General features: G+C 45.7%; 1 protein-coding gene across 2 annotated transcripts; it reads left to right on the top strand.

Annotated features, from left to right (window-relative positions):
• The first annotated feature begins 464 nt into the window (after window positions 1–464).
• RCC1L (RCC1 like) lies at window positions 465–16,994 on the top strand. 2 transcript variants are annotated; one of them, XM_072882291.1, is made up of 11 exons: window positions 465–789; window positions 1,641–1,770; window positions 4,304–4,432; window positions 5,312–5,378; window positions 6,519–6,570; window positions 8,917–9,001; window positions 10,028–10,209; window positions 11,680–11,764; window positions 12,872–13,045; window positions 14,362–14,447; window positions 16,088–16,994. In XM_072882291.1, the coding sequence occupies exons 1-11, from the start codon at window positions 505–507 to the stop codon at window positions 16,163–16,165; spliced, it is 1,353 nt and encodes a 450-aa protein (XP_072738392.1). In that variant the 5' UTR covers window positions 465–504; the 3' UTR covers window positions 16,166–16,994. The 2 variants fall into 2 exon arrangements, with proteins under 2 accessions (XP_072738392.1, XP_072738393.1); XM_072882292.1 differs by having other exon boundaries at window positions 771–877.
• Window positions 16,995–18,479: the final 1,485 nt, after the last annotated feature.

The raw sequence follows: 18,479 nt of genomic DNA, 5'->3' as shown, positions 1-18,479 counted from the left end.
CTTCCCAAGGCTGCGGGCGCTGGTGCCTCCTGCCGCCTCACGCAGGGTTGCCGTGTCGGGAGGCCGGTGGCCATCACAGCACGGCCAGCGCCTGCCGCCGCCACGCCAGGTGGGCTCGGGTTGGGGTTCAGGTTTGGGATGAGGTCTGGGTCTAGGTCTAGGTTTGGGCCTGGGTTTGGGTTTGGGTCTAGTTCTGGGTCTGGGACTAGGCTGGGGTCTGGTTTGGGTCTGGGTGTAGGTTTAGAGTTAGATCGAGCTCTGGCTCTGGCTCTGGGCCTTGGTCCGGGTGGGGCCCCACCATCTCCGAAGGGCGCCATAGCCCCTTTAAGACAAGACCGTCGCGCGCCCCAGCCGGCTCGCGTCTCGCGCCGCACGTGACCGCGGCGCCGCGGCCGAGCGCATGCGCGCAAGGGGCAGTGAGCCGGCGCGCGGCCCGCCGCCCACGCGGGGTCGCAGGTGAGAGGTCGGCAAGATGGCGGCGGCGGCGGCCTGAGGGGCGCGGGGATGTGGGGAGCGCTGAAGGGAGCGCGGCGGCCGCCGCCCGCCCTCCGCAGGGGCCTGGCCAAGCCGGCGGGCCCGCGGAGCGTCCGCCAGCTGAGGGAGGCCGAGGAGGCCGCCCCGGTCTTCCAGTACGCGGGGAAGGCGGCCAAGCGGAAGGACCGCGTCTTCGTGTGGGGCTTCTGCTACTCGGGCGCCCTGGGCGTCCCCAGCTTCGTGAAGCCGGACGTGGGCTGGAAGAAGCCGCGGCGGATCCAACCCACTCCCTACCGGCTGGAGACGGAGGAGAAGGTGGGCCCGGGGGTGGCGGCAGCCCTGTCCCGCAGCGGGACGTCAGCCGTGCTTCTCGGAGCCCGGCGCCCCTCCCCTGCCCGTGCCGGTTAGTCGGGGCGGGCCTCTTCTCTCAGCTCTGGAAGGCGTTCACTAATCTGCTTTAAAGGCTTTGCCGTGATTCTTTTTTTTGTATCGATACAGCGGTATTCATCAGGATGATTTTTGGTATAGCGACAGTAGTATACAACTTGGAAAATATGTGTCAATATTCTTTTGCCAGAGCCGTAAGAGAACAAGAGTGTGAACAACGTTTGTCAGAGAAGTAGGACCTTGCATTCAGTGGCTTTCATGGCTGCTTTCACCTTGATGAAGTTGGAAGCTTGTGTTGAAAATCGTGTTATTCTTTTGTCTGCATGTTTCAAACATCATGCTCTGCTGTCCGGTTCAGAGAGGGTCAGAGCTGTTACACTGGGCTTTTTTTGGTGAAAGAAGTAAAGCGGGAGAATGTTATTCTCTTAATATCTCTTTGTAGGGTTTTTTTTCTCTTTAACCTACTGCTGCTGCAGGTCAGCAAATAGGTCTTCTTGTTGTATTTGAATCGGTCCAAAATAATGCAAAAATAAAGATGTACACACACAAACCCAAAACTCTAGGGCGGTAATGTTGGACTTGAGTTTACACCATTGTGCTTATCACTGAAGAGTGTTTCTGATCGTTTTTGCGAAGACCGTGTGCACCATGAATTTGGGCTGTATTTGGATATGGCCTAATGAAGGAGGAATGCTGGTGAACGAGTAGCATGGGGTGAAACTTGTTTTTCTAAGCCATAGTTTATAACTGAGTGGTGTGGGGTTTGCTTGTCTCCAAAGATATCCTCTGCTGCCTGCGGTTATGGATTCACGCTGCTGTCCTCTAATACCACGGACATCACCAAAGTGTGGGGCATGGGGCTGAACAAGGATTCCCAGCTTGGATTTCAGAGAAGCATAAGAGATCGAAGTAAGGATTGAGGTGGTGTAAGGGCTTACAGGGCGGCACTACGGGATACCCGTGATGTGGGGAACTGCGGGTTAAAAGGCGTAAAAAATGTCCAGGAGGCTTTGATGCAGATTGCAGGGCTACGCTTTCTTTTTTTTTTTTTTTTTTTTTTTTGCAAAAAAGAGGCCTTTATTTGGAACTTAGCTATGTTTTTGTTTGCTTTGTCACTGATGAAGGTATGCATTTGTTCTGTGTGGTGCACTTATGTTCCTGCCTGGATGTAACTAAAATCGAAGTAACTATTCTGCAGAAGCATGTGTGTGCTGGTTAAGGTGTTGCTTTGAATCTCTATAGTTTGATAGTAGGCAATGTAGTGGACTAGTTAAAATGATTTTGGCAAGATGATTTGCTCACTTCTGTTGCCTTTGCATATGTAAACTAATTTCCTTTCCCACAGAGATCTTTTTACAGAGTCAGTGGAATTTTGTGTGAAGCTGTAGGGTTTTTTTTATTTTAATGCCAAATTGCATTTTGAAGGAAAAACATGTTGTTCAGTCATTCTGTCTTATACCAGGCTCTCAAACGCATTTAAGATGATTTCTGTGCAGAACATCGCCACCTTCCACCCAAGACAGTTACGAAAACACAAACTTACTTCCCTTATAGAATGGCTGTCTCTGAAAATATTCTTCCATGTTAAGAGCAGTTTTTCCTCTTTATAGTGTGTAAGAGCATAATCCATTAAGGTATGGTGCATCTGATATGGGCAAAAGATTAAACTTTGTGGAGAAGCAAAATAAAATTGCTGCTACTGTGCAGGATGCTGAAGTTTACAGTGGTGCTGCTGTTGTGCATTGCTGCTAGCGTACTCTATAGATTTCCAAGAGTGTGTGCACACAGCAAGTGTGTGTGCTTAAACAGCAGCTGCAAAATGAAGGGACTGCAGAAACCTCCACTCACTTCTGCTTTTAAAGCTTTCAGCTCTTACTCTTAGTTCTGTAACCGTTGATGTCTCAGGAGCGTCTGTCACTTTCTTGTTTTTCATCTGACCTACAGATTATTTTTGCCAGAGAATCCATCAGGTTATGCAGTTCAAGCCCTTCTAAGTAAGGGAGCATTCAGTGTTCGATAGGATCTGTTGAAAGCGGTGTGCAGATCAGTGGGTTTGCTGCTGCTCCATGTTTAACTTCCCACAGACAAGCTTCCTGTTCGATATGCTGCTTGTGACTCAGTTTTACAAACTTACTTTGGTACCCTGCTAGTTCTAACACTGTCCCCCTGTGAATGGTTTGTTTCCAGGGGAATTTGCAACCTTCTGAGTTCTGGATGGTTATATTTCATGCTCTAACTTGAGCTGTTTCTAAGCTAAACTACTGATATTTTACTCTTGCCCTCCCCTGCCTTAGCCACCTCGTTGCCTCTTTTCTCTCAAATCCCTCAGCTATCAGTGATGGTATTGAGTTCATTACCACAGATCCCAGTAGCTTGCGACTCTGCTGGAAGGAACAGGGAGAGAGAGAGGAAAAGGTTTTTTGCTTTGTGACTTCCATGTCTCTCTTAGACAGATACAACCTCACTGTCTGTCGGTTCCTGCTATATTGCAAGGCAGGCTCCCACCATTCGCAAACACCCAGTTGTGATGCCTGTCCTCGCATCAAGTGGTGTCTTACTATAAAAGGGTGTGTGTAGATTTTCTGTTTGTTTTTTTTGATGTGGGGTTTTTTTTTTAATTGAAGGCAGTGAGAACTAGTTAAAGCACTGCTACGTGTGAGCAGAATGCTGCTTTGGGTCCTTTGGGATTTGATTTCACTTGTTACAGTGGCTTTCTTTGATATTGAAGCTTTTTATCTCCCCTTAACCTTTTCCCTAGTACTGATTTATGTTTTGCTGTTCCTTTTTTTTTTCCTTCCCAGTTGACCATAACTGATAACATATTCTTCAAGTTACAAAATCTTCTTTTTCTAGTAAAGCCTGTCATTTTATTTCGTAGACCTTAGATCTCTTATCCCCTATGGAGCCATGCTAGCTAGTGTTTCTTGCATTCTTTTTTTCTGAAAAGGCCTTTAATCTACTGTTCTTTGAATATGAAGCCCTAAGATTTTTTTTTTTTGTTCACCTTTTGTGCTGTCTTTTTGTGATTGCTGCTATTGTACCTTGTTTGCAATATCCCCAGTTGCACAGAGTACTTAGTTTGTCCTTGGCGTTAAGCTCTCTAGTAATCCAGCCTTATTCACCAAAGCGGTTGAACATATGGCTGAAAGCCTCTCTTTCTCAGTTCTGGCTACCTGAAGCCTTAATAACATTCAGCTTTTAGGTATGGTGGATTTTTGATTAGGCAGTGATTATGGGCTTCTGCCATTCTTATGGCTTCTTAACTCCCCCCCAATGAATCCCAGTCAGCCTTTTACTTTGGTTAGTATCTTGGCTTTCTAAAATATATCTGCTTTTGTAACAAAATAGAAATGTGAGTGTGTATGTACAACAGGATCGGCAAATATATGATGAATTTGCTTTGTGGAAGCTACTGACTTTAAATTTCTCTCTCTTCCTTAAGCTAAGGGCTATGAATATGTCTTGGAACCATCTCCAATTCCATTGCCGTTGGAGAAGCCACAGCAAACTCGAGTCTTGCAGGTGTCCTGTGGGAGAGCCCATTCCCTCATCCTGACAGATAGCGAGGGAGGTATAGTATCGCTTGTGCTGGTGACAATGGATGCCTGACTATGCTTTCATTGAAAGCTCTGGAAAATATTGTCTTCTGTCCTTTAGAACTAGACCCCAGATGGGCTGTCTGCACTGTAAATGGGATGCAGGTAGCTGTTTCCTTTGTGGGATTGCTGCCAGGAGGGAGAGCCCTCAGCTGATAATCGTGTGTTGAGCTCTGCTTGGCTCAAGCTGTTAAAAGTGTTGGAAGCTTTTCACTACAAGCGTTGCAAAATATGGTTTGTTTATCTAGCCCCAGGCCCCGTTTAAATGTAGCCTGTTTGTCTTGTTCAGTCAGATATGGTTTTGAATTCGGTTTTGGATGGCTATGCCAATACTCCTGTGTTATCTTCCCCTTGAAGCCTCAGAGTGCTACCTTTATAAAAGCGATTAATTAATAGGCCTTTATACAGAAGATCCTGTTTGTGAATTGGCTCTCCATGTCACTGGGAATTCTCTGGTGCCGTGGCTTCAGTGCTGCGCTGAGCGATCCAGTGCTGCTTCTCAGTGGGTGAGCTGGTTGGTTGGTTGATTTAACGCTCCTGTGGGAGCGCTGATCTATTTCTGAGTCTCCTTGGCAACGGCAGGATGAACTCGGCAATTACTGAAAAACAGCCAATGGGCTCCAGGTACCGCTACTGTGCCTGCAACAATATCGCCAGGATATTGTTGACTAGAAGGGATTCGGTCACTTGAATTTAAGTGGACTTTGGTGTGAAGAAAGCTTATGCCAATTTTTACAGTACTGTGTTCCACCTTTCATACTGAGGACCACATGAAAATATTTTGTGTACCAGAAAAGAGGCTTCCAGGGGATTGGACAGTAATAAAACCAGTGCATTTTATCATTATTTTTCAGTTTTCACCATGGGGAACAATTCTTATGGACAGTGTGGCCGGAAGGTTGTTGAAGATGAAACTTACAGGTGAGAATCCAAAGATCCTGAACTTCCTTAATGTTAAAAACATAATTGCATGAGAACAAGCCTACAGAAAAGCCTGGAGGTGGGAAAAATCTGGTAGTATAAGGTTAAGATTTTAACCCATTTAAGATTAAGGAGTCTGAGAACAGGCTTTTATGCTGCAGGCATCATATAAACAGCCTGGCTTAAAACCCAGGCTGGGCAGGAGCGCTCTTCTGACCACATTCACAAAAGACAGAAAGATGTTGGCATGTGACAGTTTTCACAGGGCATAGCAAGAAAACCCAACCTTCATAAATTGCTTGAGGTAATTGGAGTTAGTAGTCGGTCTTTCTCCCTTTAGCCTCTCGGAGTGCAAGCGCTATTTCTGAGGATGTTAGAAATGCCATTTAATGATGAAAGAGGCATCCTTTTTTTGAATCTCTTTGCTGTAACTGCCTTTGAATCTGTAGTGCTTTTCCTCTACAGGGGTTTTGTGGGCCACACCAAAGCATATTCTCAAAACACTGTATATGACATAAGTGGATAGTGGGAATATGTTGAAAGTTACTGACTCCCTGGCAAGGGCCTAGAAGAGATCTTGCTGATTGCGCTCTCTCTGATCCACAAGATTTGGCCTGTAGAGTTTAAGAAAATAGCTGTAATTTAGCTAGCTTTTTTTTGCCTTGATACTGGAAGTTTGTAATTGGATTGTTCAAAATTCCTGTTTTTGTGAAAGAATGAAATGGGTGTTAACACTACACTGTTTGTGCTCTGGGATTTATATCTGGTTAATCTCTGGTTAAGTGCAGTGTTTATAGAGGTGCTGCAGTATTGTCTAGTGTCTGTGCTCATTCCAGACTAGGGAACATGTTTGAGTGTTTCTCCCACCTCCAATTCCCATGAGAGGTTATATCTAAAAAGTGACTGTGCTTAACTTCTTAAATAAGAGAATGCAAAACTACTTTCCTTCTTTGTGCAGTAATTTTACAGTGGAACTATGCTCTTTGAATTTATAAGAGAACACATGAAAAGATCTCTCTTCTTGTAATAGCAAAGTGGCTTTCAGTAAAGGCAGGTCTACCTTCACGTTTTTCAGTTGCAATCCTCTGAAATCCTCTCTGTTGCCTTTTCTCTTCTTGGTGGCTCTTTGATGGTGTCCAGTGAAAGCCATCTGATTCATCAGCTGAAGGAGTTTGACAGCAGAGTTGTCCAGGTAAGAGGACCTTATGAATCGAATTCTGAAGGTGGATTGAAAACTGGCTGAATAGCTGAGCCCAGAGGGTCATAATCAGTGGCACAAAGACTAGTTGAATGCCAGTAACTAGTGGTGTACCCCAGGGGTCAGTACTGGGTCCGATCCTGTTTAACATCTTCACTAATGGTCTGGATGATGGGACAGAGTGTACCCTCAGCAAGTTTGCAGAAGACATAAAACTGGGAGGAGTGGCTGATACACCAGAGGGTGGTGCTGCCATCCAGGGGCTGGAGAAGTGGGCTGACATGGACCTCATGAAGTGCAGCAAGGGGAAGGGCGAAGTCCTGCACCTGGGAAGGAACAGCCCCGGACACCACTATATGCTGGGGTCCGACAGACTGGGAAGCAGCTCTGCAGAAAAGGCCCTGGGGGTCCTGGCAGACACCAGGTTGACCATGAGCCAGCAGCGTGCCTTGCTGTAGTGAAAGCAAATGGTATCCTGGGCTGCATTAGGAGGAATGCAGCTCAAGGGAGGTGGTCCTTCCCTTCTACTCAGCACTGGTGAGGCCACACTCTGAGTATTATGTCCATTTCTGAGCTCCCCAGTACAAGAGAGACATGGACATACTGGAGAGAGTCCAACGAAGGGCCATTAGGGCGATGAAGGGACTGGAGCATCTCTCCTGTGAGGAAATGCTGAGAGAGCTGGGAGTGTTTAGCCTGGAAAAGAGAAGGCTTGGGGGAGTGTGTCTCAGCAATGTATATAAACACCTGAAGGGAGGGTGCAAAGAGGACAGAGCCAGGCTCTTTTCAGTCACTCCCAGTGACAGGACAAGAGGCAGTGGGCCCAAACTGAGGCACAGGAGGTTCCCTCTAAACGTCGGGAAACACTTTTTTACTGTGGCTGAGCACTGACACAGGTTGCCTGGAGAGGTTGTGGAGTATCCCTCGTTGGAGATATTCAAAAGCCATCTGGACATCGTCCTGGACAACTGGCTGTAGGTGGCCCTGCTTGAGCAGGGGGGTTGGACCAGGTGACTCAGAGGTTCCTTCTAACCTCAACCAGTCTGTGATTCTGTAATGAAAAATAAAAAAATCAGGGTGCAAATCATTCAGTTGAAGCTCTCTGAAATGATGGGATGATCTACTATACGGTTGCTTATAAAAAGCACAAGGTGGCATTTTGCTCCATGCCTGTGCAGAGCAGTTGTGACTGGCAACACAGGGTCTGAACTTACTCAAGAATTTGGGAATGCTAATGCAGTTTGCTTGCTCGACTTCTAGGTAACACCTGCACAACAGGGAAGTTGTTTTGATGCCTCATCTCTTCCTGTCCTGATTTCTTGCTCTTGTTCCCCTTTGGCACTTTTATATCAATTGAACTGTTTTATTTTGAATTTTGTTTTCCGCATTTCAAAAGTGAGCTGTGAGACCATCCACTTAGACAAGCCAGCATTTCCCTAAGGCGGGTTTCTAGGAGAGCAGGGGACTGCAGAGCAGCATAGATGCCACTGGGTCTGCACATGGGTGCAGTATTTGCAGGCGCAGGAGCAGTTTGTTAGTATGTCTATGCCACCATAGTGGCACTCTGTGGGCAAACGTTATTCCTGTTCCATGCAGCATCCTAGAAAACAAGGGTCATATATTTAGGTCTGCGTGATGAGTGTGCGCCATGGTACAGCCTAATGATGTTTTGAATTAGGCTTGTAAACTTCTGTTTGGATTTTTCATGATTTTTTTTTTTTTTCCAAGGGGGTTGAATAATTGGTACCTGTTTGTAGTTTGATGACAGCAGTTATGTGCTTAATATTCTTGGCAGTCAATCTCTTAACTTGTGGATTAAATCCCTTTAATCTGTGGCTAATTTTTAATGTCTGCTTTTGAAGATCTTGGCTTTAATTCATGCCAAGCCTGTGGCAGACATGATTGCTAGTTCCACATAAATGTCAATTTGAGAACAGATGTGTTCCTAGAGCGCTTACATGGCAAGGAATCAATAGCAGTTTGTAGCTGGCATTGAGAGCCACTCTGGGAAGGGAGATCTCTTATTTACTCTTTGCTGTTTTATTGTGTTGCACTGCTGAATCGAGCTTTCTGTTAACTAGGCCTTGTTTTGGATCTCAGAACAAATCAACCGCAGCATTGCTTTCCACAAAGAAAATTCTGCTGTTTTCTGTGCTGTATCATGCTGTTCTTAGCCTTCCCTGTCTGTAGAGCCATTTGATCTGGAGAGAAAGGTCAAAATCTGAGCTGATGGGCATTGTAGAGGTTGATTGCTCAATTTGTCTGCCAGTAATGCTTCATTAAATCAATTTTGAACACTTGACCTTTCCTAACCAGCTCTGACTTTTTGTTTGTGTGCAGGTCGTGTGTGGGCAGGACCACAGTCTGTTTAGAACCAAGAAGGGTACGGTCTACGCATGTGGATGGGGAGCTGATGGCCAAACAGGTAGGAGCTCAGCTCAGCTTGCGTTTCAGTGAATTGATGAATATAGCAAGCTGTCCTGATTCAGAGTTTGTGATGTATATTTGTCTTGCATGTGTGGACAGAAAGGGGCTGGTATCTTTCCAGCTGTGGGCAGATGTTCTCAATACTCTTGTGCAACCAAACTGAGACAAACCGGTTCATTTTTAGAGGAGCTTTAGGATGCCACGCTGGCAATCCAAGCATGCAACTTGAGGAGAATGTGTCTGCTGTTTGAAGCTTGTGAGGGGGTGTGGAAGTGGCATGGGAAGGTTAGCTCCCTGGTTCGGTGCAGGCTTTGCTTTCTGATTCTCACTTCAGGGTCTGTTTTGCTTCTTGCTCCTTTTGAACTGACAGAGACCTTTGGCAGCTACTGCTGTCTTAGCATGGGATCTTTGGCCAGGTCCTTGTCCTGATGGCTACTGCTGTCAGAGGACTTCCAGTCCTTCCTACTGTTTAGTCCTGCTGCTCCTGAAGCTGGGTTCTGCCCATGGTTCTCTTGTGTGGATGTACAGTAGCCAGTCTTGTTTGTCATCTACATTCTGGCCTCTTGTCCAGGCAGCGATTTGTCATGTAATGTGTTTGCTTCCCAGCCTCTTTTGCCACTTCATCTGCTGTTGTCTAAACTGATTGCAGCGTGCTGTCACTCCTGGCTCTCCTTGCAGAAGACAGCACACAGCTGGTTTGTGAAACTTCACCTCTGTTGGGATATCTGCCTAGCTTGGTTACTGCTCTCTCAGACACTTTGGTCCATGCAGACAAGAGACATGAGGGCCTAGACTCTTTTGCAGGTGTGACTATATAAAGTTGTTCTGTACTCTAGAGAGGTAGCTTTGGCTAGTAGAACTGGTGTTTGTGGCTGCTTGCCCATTGAAGCTCGTAGTTAAGAGATATAGACAGAAAGATTTCTTTTGGAGGGAGGGTGATTGTCTTATGACAAAATGGTCCTATGTAGGCGTTAAAAGTATGTCTGGAAAAAATTCTTCATCATCTCTACTTTTTTCCTTTCAGGTCTTGGACACTACAACATCACCAGTGTTCCTACTAAGCTATGTGGTGACATTGCTGGAGTAAACATTGTCCAGGTCTCTTCCTATGGGGACTGTTGTCTGGCTGTTTCAGATGAAGGAGACGTCTTTGGTTGGGGAAATTCAGAATACTTGCAGTTGGCATCTGTCACAGAAACCACACAGGTCAGTTGACCTGGGGGCGTGTTTTTACATGTTTTGGTTCAGCTGCTGCACACAGAGTTAAAAATTACACACTTCTCCATGCTCTGGGTTCTTTTGACAGCAGTATAAATCAATATAAACTAACCCCACTAGCAGGCTGGCTTTACCTATGCTTACAAAACCAATCTGTCTGAAACGGTTGTATAGCTTTAGGGCAGTATGTTTCCCACCTGTTGATAGGCAAAGGCTTGTGTGACTTCACTCCAGTTTGTTAGTCTGTTGTAAAGAAAGAGTGCACCCTGGGCTCTCCTTTCCCCATCCCATGGACTTTGCATTAAATTGAGATCCAGCTGGAGTGCTTGGGCTGGTTTCAGGACAGGAATTAGTCTTTTGGCTGGCTAATCTAGAATTTTGAGTGGTCCTGCTTTGAGCATGGTGCTGGTCCAGATGACTCTTGGAAGTCCCTTCCAGTCAACCCGTATGTTGGTGAATTTTTCATGAACAACCTTAGCAGGTTTATAGCTGAGTCCTAAACAAACCCCAGTGTCTCACAGATAAGTTTTTTGGAGCACACTTATGTGGGGCAAAAATATAGTGCTGATTTGACACTAAGCATTGTAGTACTGAGGTAATTAGACAGATGGTCTCCTCTTACAGTTAGTGTAGGAAATGGAGTTAGGGAATTAATTGATACTCAAGCTATTTTTGGCAGAAGGCTAAGAGCAGACAATTGCATTAGTATGGCTTTAGTAAAATATCTACCTTTCTTTCCCATATCTCTCCTGATGTGTCGTTAATGTAGGTCTACTTACTGAGACCCGTAAGGCCTAAAGACAATGACCAGGTTAAGTAGTGCAGTAGTTTCCTGGCTGGGTGCTTGATGGAGGTCAGAGGGGTCTGAAATGGATGAATGGCATGTTTCCCAAAGCGGGAGTTTTAGGTACGCTATAGATAAAGTCCAAATTGTGTAATAGCAGAGCTGGATATTATCTGTGAAATCTGAGGTCACGGGTTACATGTATCAAGCCATGTAGGTTTCTGTTGTATTGAACTGTACCAAATAAGAGTGATTTTCTTCAATTGATTTTTCCCTAGTATGTTCAAAAATGCCACTGCAGACCAAATTTTAGTGATCTCGTCCATTGTGAAAACTTGCAAACGTGCTCACCTATTGACTTTCCCATTATGTCTGACTTACAGAGCCAGGGATATAAGCAGATGTTAAGCATTCCCAGCTTTGTTGCCATGCATATAAGCTTTCCAATGGGTAACTTTTTCCACTTCATCCGCACTCTCAGCCTTAATGAATTTCATGTAGTTTTTTTGATCTTGGGACTTGCATTCGTTCTGTTGTTCAGGCCATAAAGGTGCTCTGTATCAGGAATTCAGTGTATGTAAGCTCTAACCAGAACCAGAGAACAAGTTAAAAATGTGTGTCTAGTTTGCAGTTTATTACCTTGTCTCTAACGACTCTCTTGCAACCTCATACAGGTGAATGTTCCCAGACATTTGCCATTCAAGATTGGGAAGATAAAGGAGGCTGCATGTGGAGGGACTGGCAATATTGTGCTAACGGGTGAGTTCACGTTTACAATCATCCTCTTTAGTACAAGGCCATGCAGTAGGTGGGCTGTAACATCATGGAGCAAGCATCTTGTTCACTGGAAACTGGGAAGTACTGTCTGCTACGAGGAAAGCTGGGAGACTGAGAAACGTGTAATTTAAGAATGTACTAGGAGAGTTGTGATTTAAGAATGTACTAGAGGAGTTATTTTCACTAGCTGCAGAGCGTCGCTTCTGGTATGTGCTGTTGTGAGCACTTAGGCAAACTATAACAAGAGCATGGTTGCTGCTTGCTATTCTGATCCCTTGTTTGTTGATCACATGGGCCATGTGTGGCCTATAATGAAGATGGATATAGGGAGGAAAAGTAAGGCAACACCTGAGAGAAAGAAGAGCCCTTCAGACTCAATATAAATCGGACATGTAAATAAATCTTGATAAACTAGGCTGGCAATTAGAGAGTTTTGAGAACAGTGAAACTCTGCAGCAGGCTTCTTAGTGAATGCTGCTTTGGATTGCCAGTGGCCAGGGGACCACAGCTTGAAAGTCACGGAATAAAGGAGTAAGGGAAAGGATTGCACTACTTTTATGAAGGATCATCTCAATGAGGACGTTCATATTTATGATGCAGTTGCTGTGATGACAAAACATTTGAGCTTCTAGCATGAAGGGAGCAGAGCTAGCAGACATAGCAACTTAACTCTGTCTTATGCTGTCCAACTGCTGCCTTTCCCAGGCGCCCAGCTTAAGGCAGGATGCCAGACAGAGCGACTAGCCTACCACTGGTTTGGCCATGCCTCAAAGGAAAAAGCGGTGATAATAAAACAACAGCCTCTATCCCATTGGTCAGTAAGCTGAAGTATTTTATCCAGCCCACACTGTGGTGGCATTTTTTCCCCATGAAAGTTTTGCCTGTGAAGATTGATCTGCTTGCACAGCTTAGGAAAAAATCAAGGCATTTGAATGGGAATGCATTGTTTGCTACTTTTAAATAATCAAAAGGTGCTAGACTGCTCTGGGAGAAAGGAAAATAGCCCTTTGGATCTGATTAACTCTTGGTCATGGTATGAATTTCACAAGCACAGACTTTCTTACAGAATGTGTTCTTATTGCAATACAGAAGAAGGAAATGTTTTTGTCTGGGGATATGGAATTCTTGGGAAAGGACCAAACCTAATAGAGACAGCAGTGCCAGAGATGATCCCACCCAGCCTTTTTGGCCGGTCAGACTTCAATCCGGACATCCGTGTTGCTCACGTTCGCTGTGGACTTAGCCAGTTTGCGGCACTTACAAGTAAGTTTCTAGTCCTACTGTCACGGAGAAGTCACACTGGCAGTTAAAAGAAAAACAAAGAAAGCACCCATCTTTCTCTAAACTTCAAGCACACTGGAATGGAACAGAAGGGGCGGGCAGCACATTTACAGGTGTCAGCATGGTTTCTAACATAGGTACTGCACTAACTTATGCTTTAATTAAGAAAGTGTTGTTCCTCTAAAGCAAACAAAAAACTTCCCTCAAACAGGAAACCTGGGAAGTTTTTTAAATTTCCTTGTACAGAGTCAGTCAGTCAGTTGCACTTTAGAAGCAGCAGGAATTTATGTGATAAATGGACAAACTAAAACTGAGTCTAAATTGGAGCTAGATGTCAGGGTTTCTTGGCTCTTTGGAGTTAGCAGTCTGAGGTGGGAAGACCTACACGTTTAACATGCAAAGGGTACATACTCTGGTATGTATACCCTGTGCTTGATACCAGCCTTTAAAGGAAGTTTTGAATTTGAAAGTAATTTTAAAATGGGCAGCAGAGGGCAGCAGCACAGAAAACCCACGTATTTGGTAGCGAAAGTAGTAGTTTACTAATGAAAAGTGCCAGGTGCCAAAGTGCTTGGTTCTTCCTGGGGAAGTGGGATGCATGACACTGTCAGTCAGGTTACAGAGTGCTTGTAACTGGTCTCCCCCTGGTATTCAGGAAGCGTTAGAAACTGTGTTCCGATTAAATTGTGCTTATGTTATAGATCATGTTTTGGTTGTCTCTGCTGTGGGGCTATCTGAACACTTCTGAGATCTACATATTTTGCTGAGGGGCTTAAAACTGTCCAGCTCTGTTGAATGCAAGTTTTTTTCTTTTTCCCCAGTTGTCATTAGAAAGTAACTTCTGTCAGGCAGCTGAATAACCAGTCCCCAGGTGATGGCTTGGGACAGATTTTACTGCCTTGCTTACCCTGTTTGCTGTTGCTGATAGCTGATGTGGGTCAGCTGTAATTGTCTAACTTCCAGCACAAATGATTCACTTCACCACAAATGATTCCCTGGAATCTCTTCTGCTGCACTCTTTCTTCAAATAAAATTCCAAAGCAAGAGCTGTAAGAGGGGGAAGCAAAGACTTGTGCCCAGAACTTGCTGCTTGTCCTGCTCATTAGGCATCTTTTTCCCCCAGCACAAGTACATTTATTGTACTTGGAACTAAACTCGATGGCTTTCATGCTGCATGTATAACCCTTTATACTCCCAGAAGCACTGTAGCCACACTTGCCAGCATCACAAATAGAATTCTTCCTTTTTAATGACTATGCCCTATTTTTTTATTCTTTTTTTCTTTTTTTCCTGTATAGACAGAGGAGAACTGTTTGTATGGGGCAAGAATCTAAGAGGGTGCCTGGGAACTGGAAGAATGGAAGACCAGTATTTCCCATGGAGGGTAAGGACGGTAGTATTAAGGCCAAGAGCATATTCTTTATCTAGTCTTTTGTCACCCCGAGGGCAAGAAACATCATATGCTGCATAGTTTTGTTGAGTAATTTTGTAAGAAGTGGAAGCCTAAGATGACTGTAGAACTGCTTTGTTTTCCAGAGGTCCTTGCCTAGCCTGCTTAGGGATGGAGGTATTCAGTAAATTTTTTGAGTTTTCTGCTTCTGCTGTTTCAGTATAGATTTGAGATCCCTGGTGCTGTGCCATCGCTTCTGAACAGTTCTTACCTTAGTCCTGTCCACAGTCTTCTACCTGCTACCCTTACTGCCTCTTCCCTCCCCTTCTAACCTGCACTTCACTTTTGTACATGCTGCAAAGAAAACCACCACTATTGGTCATCTGTGACCCAAAAGACTTGCGTTACATATCTAAATCAGGTGAATGTTTTGGTCACAGTGGTCAGACTATAGTGGCAGCAGGTCCACATAGCAGTGGGCTGCCTTCCCCTGCTCCTCTTCCAAGTCAAGCAGCTATGGTGGTGGGTGACTGGGCTGCCTGTGTAGTTACAGTAGGAGATCCTTAGCCACTGAATTGTTTTCATAGCTGTTTCGCAATGCTTCCAGTTCCACTCCCTTCTCTTGGATGGCTCTGAGAGCCAGACTCTGTGGGTGTAGAAGAGTCTTTGGCTCTGGAGTTCAGCACTCAGCCTAACAGATGTTCCCAGTCTCCATGAAGGCCAAGTAGGAGAGGAGGGAGTCAATCAGTTGGACCACCCTGGAGTCCTTTTCCATGTGTCTGAACTTGCAGTGGATGTGTTTCTCTGGCATGCTTTCTCCTCCTTTTAAAAACGAACAAAAAAAGACCAACTCTGAAGCATTTACCTAAGATCACACTGCTGTGGCTGAGTGGAGTCTCTGAATTCACCAGGCATGGCACGTCCAGGTTTCCCTAGGTGTGGACACAGAGGGTTATGCTCCCTCAACCAGCCAACTCCTGTCTGACATTACTACGGCAATGTACCAAAACAAGGGCAGTTACCAGGGTACTTGTCTGTGACCACCTGCCCTAGAACTGGCCATTTCTCCTCCCCCTTAGCTCTAAGGAAAAACTTCCACTTGTAGCCTCTGCTTTCCTTGAATTTGAAAGTCAAATTCAAGTGAAAGAGCTGTAACTACACTAGTGAGTGAGCTGGGTCTGCTTAGCATCAAAGCAAAAACTGCCATAGGCCGAGTTGAGCTTTCGCCTCGTTCCAGTCCTTGTTGATGAGAGAAGAGGCAAATCCTTGTGGTGCTTGGGCAGATCCTCTTCCTGCTGTCTGGATTAGTCTCTCTTCGGTCATGCTGTTTCTGCTGATAAACAGATGGGCTGAGGCTACAGTCTCCTCACTGTCTGCTAGTGAGACCTCTCTTTCTGTCCTTCCGAAGGTTTATGTGCTTCTGTGAAGGGAGAAAGGGAATATTTCACAGCTCAATGCGCAAACATGTCTGGTGCTGAACCTTGCTTTCTCTGGGTTTTTAACATGGCACTTTTATAGATACAAGTCCCTGTGAAACCAACTGGCATCTTAAGCAGAAGGAGGATGAGAAATAGGAAATATCAGGTGCAAAGTACCAGCTTGAGAAATAATCCACTCTTGTGTGTCTGATCCAGGTGACTGTACCCGGTGAGGTGGTGGACGTTGCATGTGGAGTTGATCATATGGTGAGCATGGTTAAGTCTTTCACCTAGTGATATTGCTGGGCCTCAGCACTGTGCTAAGAAGACGAGGGGACTTGGTGACGAGCTTCTTGGAAAGGAAGCCTCATTCTGTGAAGCCAAGCAAGAAGTGACTGTGAGCAGAGACAGCCATAGCAGTGCCTGCGTGTATTGTCATCTCTGCATCACTGAAATGCTCCGGCCTGGCTGCAGGAAAGATGTACATTCCCCAAGGAGAGTGGAAATGCAAGGAGTGCTCTGGCTGGTTCATGGTGAGCTCCCAAAGAGTCTGAGGCCCAGCCCACAGCTGGTGAGTCCCTCTCTGTGTAAGGATGAAGAGCATCTCCCTCGGGGAAATCTGGCACGAGGTGAAATCTGTAGCACAGGACATTCACTTATGGATGCTTTCCCTGTCACCAGCTCTGGGGTGTGAGCGTTGGGTTGAGCCAAACTATTTCTCAAGGAAAAGGGTTTTTTGATAACTGTTTTTTATGTGGAAGAAAAGTTGTGCTGGCTGTTGGAGTCCAGTACAGGTGGCCTGGAGGCAGGGGTGTGCTAGCAGGGGAAGGAGTCTTAATGGGCAAGAAGCAGGGCCTTGTTTCTTGGTACTTTCTTAGCAGAGAAGTTGTGGTGAGCGCATTTAGTAGACAGTAGGCTGCTGGAGATGGGATGCGACAGCTGTATGTACCTCTAGCAGGCACTTATCAAATCTCATCCCGAAGCGTGGGAAACGGACTCCTGTGAAATACTCCAAACATCGGGCAGAGTTGTATCATTTTTTGTGTGGGATATTTCTACTGTGTAAATTTGGCAAAAATCCAAGCTGATGTTTTTAATAAAGTGGTAATGGAAATATTCTTGAGCTTGACTTCACACGCGGGCTGCTCTGTCTTGCACTCTGCATTTAAACTTAGGCATTTTGGGTCACAGTGATGTGACAGGAAACCTCTTTTGTCAACTGAGACACCTCTGCACCTGCAGGACTGATACTGGTGTAGGCAGGCACTGTATCTACGGCCTGAGGGGACACCACATACTCCCATTTTGGCTCCATTATCTGAAATTCTGTATCAAATCTGTTGTGTAATTACCAAAATTCAGGGGCTAAACTCTACCTTGATGAAGTAAGTCTTGAAGGACTTTGCATAAAATACAGGAGAGGTGGAACAAAGTACAGAGAAATAAAGAGATGTCTATGAGTTGTTATTAACATTGCTGTGGTGGGTTGAGGTAGAACAAGCAGAAAGCTACCATTAAATTGTGGCAGACCTTCACTGCTGTGAATTCCCATTAAGTTAGCTTTAATTTATACCTTCTTCTACGTGCGACTTGGGCAACTTGAGGTGCCCAAACATGTCTTGTTGGCCTCATGGGAGTAGCTGTGCCCTTTTAACATAGGAAGCTTAGTACAGCATTGAAAACAAGTGTAAAAGAACTATGGTAAGAAAGGTGTTTCTGACAACCCCCTTTGCGGGCGTTGCTGTTTGAGGAGCACTGCGCAGGATGGCTGGTTAGTGCTGGCGAGCGCTGCAGGCTTTTAGCTCCTCTCGTTCACAAGTGTTCCTGATGCCACCTGGGGCTGGGCCTTTTGGAGAGCTGGGAGGAGAATTAATGCTGTGTCATACCTGGTTGTGTTGCAGTCTTGCTGTGCAATAAATTGCAAAAATCTGTGTGTTAATTAGATGCCAGCAAGGTCTTTAGCCCTAAATAGAAGTGTTGTGTGGCTTAATGCAGTGGGGGTGTTTGCACTTTCATTACAGCGGCTGTGGGCATTCTCGAACACGCTGCTTGATGGGAACAAGGTTAGCAGCAGAGAGCCTACGGTCTGGCAGACACCAGCACTCACCCTTGTTTTGGCTAAAGTGGAGGGGGGGGCTGACCGTGGCCAGGTGCCCACCAAGAGGCTCTGTCACTCCCCTTCCAACAGGACAGGGGGAGAAAATACAATGGAAAGCTCATGGGTCGAGATAAGGACAGGGAGATCGCTTCCCAGTTACCATCACAGGCAAAACAGACTCGACTTGGGGGAGTCAATTTATTGCCAGTGAAACAGAGCAGGATAATGAGGGGTAAGAACAAATCTATAAACACCTTTTCCCCATCCCTCCCTTCTTCCCAGGCTCAACCTTACTCCTGACTTTTCTACCTCCTCCCTCTCCTTGTTCACTGACCTTGGTGTCTGCATGGTTTTCTCACATATTCAGACTCCTCTCTCCCAGCTGCTGTTGCGCAGCAGTTTTTCCCCCTTCTTCAATATGTTACCACGGAGGTGCTACCACCGTTGCTGATGGGCTCAGCCTTGGCCAGTGGCGAGTCTGTCTTGGAGCTGGGTGGAACTGTCTCTGCC

This window comes from Ciconia boyciana, chromosome 17 (genome assembly GCF_034638445.1).
Source record: "Ciconia boyciana chromosome 17, ASM3463844v1, whole genome shotgun sequence".
NCBI lineage: Eukaryota > Metazoa > Chordata > Aves > Ciconiiformes > Ciconiidae > Ciconia > Ciconia boyciana.
This window is presented reverse-complemented; position numbering and strand designations above follow the sequence as displayed.